Source organism: Nicotiana tabacum, chromosome 1 (genome assembly GCF_000715075.1).
Source record: "Nicotiana tabacum cultivar K326 chromosome 1, ASM71507v2, whole genome shotgun sequence".
NCBI lineage: Eukaryota > Viridiplantae > Streptophyta > Magnoliopsida > Solanales > Solanaceae > Nicotiana > Nicotiana tabacum.
Genome location: NC_134080.1, coordinates 216,889,834 through 216,899,565, shown reverse-complemented (window position 1 = coordinate 216,899,565; position 9,732 = coordinate 216,889,834). Strand labels below are relative to the sequence as shown.

The 9,732-nt window shown below is 35.4% G+C and overlaps 1 protein-coding gene and 1 non-coding gene across 3 annotated transcripts; one reads left to right on the top strand and one right to left on the bottom strand.

Annotated features, from left to right (window-relative positions):
* The first annotated feature begins 573 nt into the window (after nt 1–573).
* Nucleotides 574–657, top strand: LOC142165357 (small nucleolar RNA snoR114). Its single transcript, XR_012696162.1, has one exon. It is a non-coding gene; the product is annotated as a small nucleolar RNA snoR114 (small nucleolar RNA).
* A 1,067-nt stretch (nt 658–1,724) lies between these two features.
* LOC107807506 (EH domain-containing protein 1-like) lies at nt 1,725–7,671 on the bottom strand. Of its 2 annotated transcripts, XM_075256899.1 has the most exons (16): nt 7,504–7,671; nt 7,339–7,418; nt 6,720–6,788; nt 6,568–6,625; nt 6,178–6,233; nt 5,867–5,906; nt 5,686–5,744; nt 4,683–4,796; nt 4,415–4,517; nt 4,273–4,322; nt 3,632–3,760; nt 3,294–3,545; nt 3,125–3,204; nt 2,471–2,597; nt 2,222–2,365; nt 1,725–2,133 (listed from the first exon to the last, which is right to left on the bottom strand). In XM_075256899.1, the coding sequence occupies exons 1-16, from the start codon at nt 7,586–7,588 to the stop codon at nt 1,948–1,950; spliced, it is 1,632 nt and encodes a 543-aa protein (XP_075113000.1). In that variant the 5' UTR covers nt 7,589–7,671; the 3' UTR covers nt 1,725–1,947. The 2 variants fall into 2 exon arrangements, with proteins under 2 accessions (XP_075113000.1, XP_075112993.1); XM_075256892.1 differs by lacking the exons at nt 7,339–7,418; nt 7,504–7,671 and having other exon boundaries at nt 6,568–6,651; nt 6,720–6,817.
* Between the last annotated feature and the right edge of the window lie 2,061 nt (nt 7,672–9,732).

Here is a 9,732-nt window from a genome sequence, read left to right as displayed (position 1 = left end):
AATAGTTGAATTCCATATGGTTTAGACTATTAGTTATAGAAATAATCGAATTCCATATGTTTCTCAAGTCTTCATGTTAACAAAGTATGATTTTTCTTTCATTTTATTCTAACGGGTTTCAAGGACATGTAGTAATTTCAAGTTCGTATATATGTATAAAGTTTGAAATTTTTATTGTTTATTAGTTTTTAACTTTTTTTAATTAAATTGGATTCGGCCCATAAGGGCTCGAGTTAAGGGATTATGGGTTACGGGTCCGGGTCGGGTCAATATATTTTGATTAATGGGTCAAATCCGGACCGTCCCATAATAGAAAGTGAACCGTACCGGCCCGCTTGAGAATCCATGGGCCAAGAGTCAATGGGTTCGGGTCCGGATTGGGTCGGCCCATTTAACAAGTCTAGGTAAAGGCAGAATCTTTGAATTCCACCAGAATTGGTCTAGGTTGAATGCATACACATATGATTTCGGAAGGACATCAAACCAAGAAGCACAAGTGGTCTAGTGGTAGAATAATACCCTGCCACAGTACAGACCCGGGTTCGATTCCCGGCTGGTGCATACAATTTGTGTTGGCTGTGATGAATATATGCGCTCAATGCGGTGATTGGGTCTCCGCCCCTAGTCCTATTGACGAAAACTTGCGCATCTGAGCTTCCCCTTTTTTCCTTTTGTTTTTTCAAATTATTAGTCTACTAACTTTTATTAGGGGTTCTAATATTCCTCAAGTAGTAAACTCAGCATACCAACAACAAAGTTACATATGGGATTAAAACATACAAGTTAAGCACTTTTTAAGCTACATTTGTGGCTACACTAGAATCTTCCTATATATCACTAGATTCCCGGCAGTTATATAAACGGGGATATGACCATTGATAGGAGGGTATAGTGGTCGAGGATTAAGATAGTAGGTTAGTATGTAGTCGAGCGTACGCTGCTCAGCTCGATAGCATTAGTGTTAGTATGGTATCTCTTTATTCTTAGGGGTCGTTTGGTTGGAATACGATTTATACCGTTATAAATTATATTGGGATTAGTTATGCTGGATTGTTATTTATTCATTGTTTGATATACTGTATTAAGAATGACAATTGCATAATTTTTAAGAAGGTATAAGTTATACCAGTGCTAATTACCCCACCGGGATAACTTATACCCGGTTTGCTAACCAAACAGAGTATTAAGGTGGTATTAAATTTTTATACCACCCTTATACCTTCTTATACCTCATACCAAACGATCCCTTACTTGCTTTCTTGGTTTTGGTCTTTTTGTTTTATCTAGTTGTTATTACTACCTGTTGCAAATACTTTTTTCATTCTTTCTCTAGTCAAAAGCCTATCGGCAACAACCTCTCTGTTCTTCCTAGGGTAAGGGTAGGATTGCGTATATTTTACCCCCCCTGACTCCATTCGTGGAAACTCACTAGGTTATTATTGTTGTTGTATATAAAATAGAAAAAAAAATATTTATACTCTATTTGCATAGTATCTTTCTTAACCGACAAAGCGAATTCAATTGAACCTCTTCAAACCATGTGGCTTCTCAGAGAAAGGAACAAGAAAAACCAAGCACATATGCTAATAAACAGAAATTAAAGTGTCTTTACAGCTCAATCGCCAATTAATATTATTAATTCAATAATCAGTCATCAACCAATATGCTCAAGGAAAGTCTAAATGTGAAACTAAAAATAGGAACAAGAATACAACCACATACATTCCATATTATACACCTTTTACATGCTCAGGGGCAGAGCTAATATGCAGTTTACGGGTTCGGCCGAACCTAGTAACTTTAGCCCAAACTTTGTATTTATCTTAGAAAATTCATTAAATATGTATAAATTATTAATTTACAACCGAGTAACATAAAAGTACCCCGACCCCATAGCTTCAAATCTTGGCTCCACCTCTGTCCGTACTATACCAACTTTTTACCTAGTTAGTCGTAAGGATTCCTGAAATTTTTGAGAAGTTCAGGGATGTCATAACCAAGCATGTCATCAACAGCTTGTATTAACTTAGGTTTCAACTTCTCAAACTTGTCAATGCTATAGCCACTCAAAACTTCTCTAAAATGTTCGACATTTGGAAAATCCCCGGCTGGCAAATGATGTTCTTTTTGAATCTGTTTGGAAGAAATGAGAACATTACGACATAATACTCGATATAAAGTTCGTGTCAGGAGAGTTAGCGAAGGGGTACGAGAGACACACCTTTACGAATTCATCTTCCAAGTTATCGATAAGTCTTTTCTGTTTCTTCGCTTTGCCCATCATAGCAGGCATTTCCTTTTTCAGGTGACTTATGATATAAGCATGTATCTTGGCAGCTCTAGCACGTTTTACGAATTCATTTATCTGTATGCAACAAAACTTGTTCTTCATCCTTGTTTATAGTAAATCAGAAGCAGACTTTATGATCAAAAAAAATTTTAGGATCACACTCAGAGAATGTGAACTTACACGACGATCACAAGCTTTCTTTGGTATGTTTTTCAGGTCTGAAAGGAGATCATCTTGTTCCTTTTCAAAAAGTTCTTTCCCCACAGGTCCCGTGGGAGCTTCATTTATAGGTCTGTCATTAAATGATCTGTAAAAGCCAAAACATCCAAAGAGTTTATGCAAATTGCACAACTCCAAAACAAAAGAATTTTGTTTGCCGTCTTAAAATAAAAAGGGGAGTCTTGGAGCAACGGTAAAGTTGTCTCCGTGAGTCCATGTGACCTATAGGTCACGGGTTCGAGTTGTGGAATCAGTCACTGATACTTGCATCAGGGTAGGCTACCTACATAACACTCCATGGGGTGCAGCCCTTCCCCGGACCCTGCGTGAAAGCGAGATGCTTTGTGCACCGAGCAGCCTTTTTCAATTTTCCGTCTAAAAATAAAACATTTCGTATGACTTTAAAATAATGCTTTCAAATAGACAGAACTATGAAATGAACATGTATATTTGGATATTTGTGAACATTATCTCTGCACTAAAGCAAGAGATAATGTATTTAATGTATATCTATTCTCATAATATCATAATGATCTGCAGCTTAATTACATTTATTTTGCTAAAATAATCCCTTCTAAATTAGTTATGAAATAATTGAAAATAGCGAGATCATACCCTATGTAGACACGCGTAACTTCAGGGGTATTCAGAACTTTCCCTAAAGACCACATTAATGCTCCATAAACCCTCATTAGCTGCAATAATAAGGACCAATTAATAAAATAAACTTTAGCATAGTTACAAGGGCGCGGACATGAACGAAAGAAAATGTTATATGCCTTACTTGTTGAGTATCAACTTGGTCAGCCTTGTTCAAAACAACTCGTATCTTATCATCATGACCTTGAAGAGATGCAATCACACGTTTGAACTCATCGCTAATATCAAGTTTGTGGGGATCAAACAATAGCAGAATGAGATCACACTTAGCAGCAAACCAGGATGTCACCCCTGTAAAGTCATAGCTCCTTTGCGTTCGTTGCTTTTCGCCTGATAAAACTCCCGGAGTATCCACAATTGTGACATTTTCTAACAGCTTTTTAAGGGAAAAATGATATCATTAGTTTCTATAAAATTTGTTTTCATTATGTGGTATGAGTAACAAAGAGTCCATTAACTTACAGGATGCGGCATTTGAGAACACTCAAACTTTGACAAAAATGATGTTCCAAAAGTTGTCAAACCGCTAAATGGCATATCTGCTTGAACAGCAATTGTATTCCCCGGGACACATCTTTCGTCAGGTCCGTTCTGTTTAATACACAGTTAAAGTGAATGAATGTCTAACAAATGATTTGGCATACCAACACCATTAAACAAATCTACTTTCAAGAATAAATTCTCCTTTCCTACTGAACGTCTTCATTAACCAGAGGCGGATCCAGGGTTCTAAGTTTATCTGTTCCCACAACGACTAAGTTAATATACAATAATAACTATGTTCACAGTCAAATATTTTTAGATATTTAATAAATTTCTTACTGCGTATACAGGGATTGGGTAGAAGCTACTGGGTTCGCGTGAATACATAGGTAGCTCAGATAATTGAATAAAGTAGTTTATACATATGTTGATGAAAAGTAAACTGTTATAGAATCATAAAACGTCGTCTAAAGTAAGGGGACACTATTTCTGGGACAGCTTTTAACAAAAAAGATTCAACTCCGGTAGAGTCTAAGTTTTCTTCCACTCAGCATCATACCAAGAAGGATAATAAGTGAGTGAACACAGTATATCAGTAAAAATCAGATAGGTGAAAGTACCATAACGACAACAAATCTGTCTGTTGTAGGTTCTGGTCCAATATGAGCACCTATATATAGGCACAAAAGAACCATAAACATAAACGAAGACCCGTCAATGCACAGATAAAAGCATATACGCAAGAAAAAAAAATTTGCTAACCTGGATAACTTGTTTTGAGTAAATGCTTAATGAATGTTGTTTTGCCAGTGGAGTATTGACCTAAAAGCATCACCATTGGTTTGGCATCAAAATCACTATTTGCCTACCAAAATAGCATAATAAAGAAGTTAACTCAGCTGTGTGTATTTCCGTCATCATGATACTGATAAGAAAGATAACATAGTTAAAGGGGAAGAAATGAAATTTAAGTTCTTTTCTTATTCGTTTCAAATAAGCATAGCTAAACTGACATGATAACTACACCTACCAATAAAGGAGAGACAAAATCACTGAAGTGATATGCAACTTCCAATGGCTTTAGTTTCTTGACGTACAACTTCTTCAGTCCATCAATTATTGAGGTGACATAGTGTGAAGGAACCTGAAGGGCAAATGAAAAGGACCGAGCATCATCCCACGGAGCATATACAGAAATTAGCATTTAACATACCAACGGAAAGCTATTACAGAAGGCTACTTGTAAACTGTGAAACCTATATAGAATACAATATTTTAGAAGCTTGTCAATCATGTTAAGACATTGCATAACAGAAGTCTGTCACGTAATTTGGAGTGAAGATAGTGTGGAAAGGTACTCCTTCTAGGAAAGGATATCATATAGACAGCTATAGTATGAAAGCATAGCATTTGATGCAAAACAGATGGAGTCATTCAAATAAAGTTAATATTCGGAGTTTACGACAGGCAAGCCTCTGAGAAGTGCATTTGTTAAGCAAAAGAAAGCGCAAGATATGAGAGTCTATACATACATAGAGGATAAATGAGAGAAGGTGTTTGAGGTGGTTTTGGTCACATCCTATGTCAACCTCTAAATGTACTCGTCCATAGGTGTGAAACCATGGTGATTGAAGGTGTTAAAAAAGGACGAATAAACCTAAAATTACGTCGAAGAAAGTTGTCTAAAACACCTACAAATCTCTTGAAATTCATGTAGACTTAGTGCAAAATCGACACAATGGAAGAAAAATATACATATTGGTGGTACCAATAAGTATGAAGGTTTAGTCATGTCGGTACAGTTACATTAAGCCCAACGTTCTTTGGGAGTATTCTGGTTTTGTTAGGGATCTGTATGCCAGTAGAAATGTTTAGAATTTCTAGTGTTAGAGAACCTATAGAATTGATACTGGGTCTAATTAATAGAGCAACATGTTTAGTGATGATTCTTATAGCCGACTCCACTACCATGGTATTGAGGCGTAGCAGTAGTTTGTTATATATAAAAGAATAAAGACAATAAGCACACTCACCTTCTTTGAAGATTTTGATGATGAAAACCAATTAGCTCGTGAGGATAGCACAAGACTGCCTGCTTCACAATCCAATTAGTTAGACGCAGAGGCTCTATCCACTTCCCCTTCCCAATTTTCCAAGAACTTAAGCAAATAAAATTAAAGAAAGATCTTCTTGTATGTACCGAAGTAACATTACCATTGCGGTCAGGTGCCCATTTAGCCACACGCTTCTTCTTCTGTAAAACATTTTAAGTTAACAGTTAAAGTTATGAATGGAACTCTCGACCTCAGGATAACTAAAAAGCTATGAGACCTAGGTGATTTCCTTCCATCTGTCCAAGTCTTGGTGGACACAGTTACCTGGTACATGTGCTGGTGGGAGGTAACAAGTACCTTGCAGAATTAATTGAGGTGCACACAAACTGGCCTTTGACACTACGGTTATAAAAAAGAAGAAGCTACGAATGGGAAAAAGGAAAAAAGAAAGTGAAATCTAGCATTACTTACAGCGAGAAGTCCATCCAGACCTTCCATTGTAGGTAGCTGCAAAGTTTCAAAGTCAACTGCATTGAATTGAAAGTGTTCTAATTACAAAATCAGTATAAGAGAACAAATTCTGCATGCTAAAGAAAATCAATACAAGTCTGACAAAGAATCAACTAAGTTTCCAGAATAGCAGTCAAATGACAACTATATTCGGTGTCCGGTACCAGCACTGGAGCCCGACTAAATCTGGATTCGTGCCAGGAAATCCCACATTGGTGGGCAACGCACTCCCTAACAAAGGTCAGAACTCTAACCCGAGAGCTCTGGTTCAAGATGAAGGAGTAAGCACCACGGCCCTTGTTGGTGACAACTGAAATTACTAGCATACTGTTTTGATACCGTCCTACTTACCTTCGGCATTTAAGGAATCACTTGTCACTGCATGGCCAGCTTGAGCCAAAGAGACCAACTACATAGTGAAATGCAAAGAATGATCTGCATTTTAGAGGGAAGAAAATTAACTATAAAAGGTGAAATGAGAGCCCACACAAAGAGTTATGTACCTGCATTGCAGTAATAAACTCTTTAAAACCAAGAAATCCTTGCCGTTTGGAATCTGCAATTGCCCACACCTTAGGAAAAACAGAGAAGTAAACGATTTGTTGATATTCAAACAGTAAAAGCAATTCACAAAAACTGTGAAGAAACATAGGACACATAAAATATAGCCGTTGTTTGATCAAAACGTAGCTACTAAATGCCAAAAAAATTCCGTTACGAGGACAAAAGCCTATGGGTTGGGACAGCTTATTCGGGTGTCTTTCCTCTTGATAATTTTCACAAACCATTGCTCGTTTTCTCACCATTCAATTTTATAATCATATTCTGCTTCATAATCACATCTCAACTCATAGAATCATTTCTTAAATTAGTTTGAACCCTTAGTTTGTTCACTCTACTAAATTTTATTTGATTCTTTAGCCGAACCTAGTAGCTTTTGCGCCAACAGTATCTTTGTGTTAAGAAATTCATTAAATGTGTACAAGTTATTAGCACTCGTCATTCTAAAATCCAGAATTCATAAAGTTAAAATTCTAGCTCCGTCTCTGCTCACACAGACGGAATTATAGAAGTGCAACGATTACTATGAGTTGATTGAAAGAATTAAGCACAAAAAAAAACCTGCTTGAGATGATCACGAGGCAAGTTTGACATTTCAAGAAAATTGGTGGCGTCCTTTCCGGTGAGACGTCCATCTCCATCTGTAATACCAATAGTTAACCCAATTTTTTAGTCAATAACCAAATTGCATGGTGTGTGTGTGAGAGAGAGAGAGAGAGAGCAGACCCGAATCAGCAAAATTGAACCATTCTTGATATATCTTCTCGTGCTTTTTGGAGCATTGATTAATGGGAGAATTATCAAACTCCATTCTTCAGAGAAGCCAAAGTTGTTTGTTCTTTGTTTCTTTTGAATAAGCTAGCGGTTTTCTTCGTTATAGGTCCCGCTCTGTATTTCCTTTATGTTAAACGGGAAGATCTATTTAGTTTGTTCTCCAATATTTGTTGAAGAAGTTTGAGTTCTTTGCACTAAGATTTACACTCTGTTTGGATCATTGTTCCCCGTCGTTTTATAATATATTGTATTGTATCATACTGTTTTATAAATACAATGTTTGCATAGATTGTATTATTTATTATTGTTAAATAATATTTTGCTGTTTGGTTTGACTGTATCGTACTGTACTGTAACCGATAAGTTTACAAAAGCACCCTCAATTATTTAAATATTAAATTTATCAAAAATTATGCATAAAACAAAACAGAAGAAGACAAAACACCTTAAGAAAGCAGAACAAAAAAGCGAGACAGAAGAATGCAAAATAAAGGGGCACATCTAATTAGAATTGAGTTAAAAGCAAATTAGGAGAAAAAATAAAACAAAAGGCGGCAAAACACCTTTAACGTTGGCGGCAGAAGCTCTGGAAAAAAAACAAAGTAGGTTACAGGTTGGAAATTTGGAGTTAAAATAGAAAAAAAAGAAAAAGGATAAAATAGAATTGTGGAGTAATAAGTTAGGACATAATTAGAAAGAAAATTAGGAAACAATCCCACCACACCAAATCGATTGTTTCAAAAAAGGGGACTTTTCATTGTTCCGGAACAATGAATTTAACAATACAATACAATCAATTTTAATGAAACAATCAAAACAAATATTGTTTTAGGATAACAATACAATACGATACAATAGGGAACAACCATCCAAACAAGCCGTAAGATTTAGATATTCAAGTTACATATAAGATAATAGAATAAATTTATTGATAAAAATTAATTAATAAGCAGATAGCTATAATAATCTACATGTAAATCTCTTGATGAGTATTAATTCATAACCAAATAAACGTGGTAACTTAGAATACAGCTCTAGTGATCACACTTATAGTATATATAATTTAAATAAAGTAAACATTAAATATAATTGGTAAATAATTAACATGGTGTCAAGTTTCTGTATATTTGGCTCATGAAAAAATCAGTCTAGGAAAGTACATAAAAACGTATTTTTTTCTAAAAATTTAATCAAACAATTTAAATCAGATGTGACAAAATAAATAAACAATGACTTTTGTGTGATAGAATACAACAAAAGTAAACTCAGTATAGTCCCACAAGTGGGGTTTGAAAAAGGTACGTAATGTCACAGCCTTATCCCCACCTTGACAAAGATGCGACCCTCGACTGAAGGAAGGATGAAAAACATGAAAAAGAAGAAACAACAACAATAAGCAATAATACTAGCAAGAAAACAAGATAACCGAAGCAAAAGGACCAACAAATAATGATAACAACCTAAAAATAAGAAAATATAAGACTAACACAGATATTACTGGTATTTTTTGTGATAGGATGACAATTTAAAATAAGATCAATAGAAGGTGCCGGTTTGACAACTTTTGGACAAGCTTTTTTGGAATGTATAGATGGAAGAGTTTTTCGAACTATTTTTCCTCAAAAACAATTTGCATTTGAATAAATTACTATTTCATAAAGAAAATTTTCTAAAAACAATGCATTTGGCATTTCAAAAATTAACAAAATTTTCTTTGGTAAACCACAATGTTTTCTGTTTTTAAAAGAAAACATGGCTGATGATCACAAAATATAAACGTATATATACAAAACAAAAAGCACATCTAGGGCGGGATGAAATCATGCACGCACCACCACTAGGGATATAATGAGATGCGGTTATCTCTTGACTTTTAATCAGATGTCTCGGGTTAGCAACTTGAGAATAAAGATTCTTTTGGTAGGAAGATTTTCCCTTAAATGGCCATATGCATCGTTAATATGGACTAATCAAGTCCTATGCAACACAAATCTGAATTAGTCGAACCTTATATAACGGAAATTTGGGTGTTGCTATATATCTTTTCGTGTTTTCTAGCTATCTTTTCTGTGCTTTCTCCTCTCCCATTGTATATATTTGTTGCGTGTGTATCTGATGAGATCAACGAGGAGAGGGAAAAGACACAATTTAATTATGAAAAAGACGAAGCCTTTGATCCAA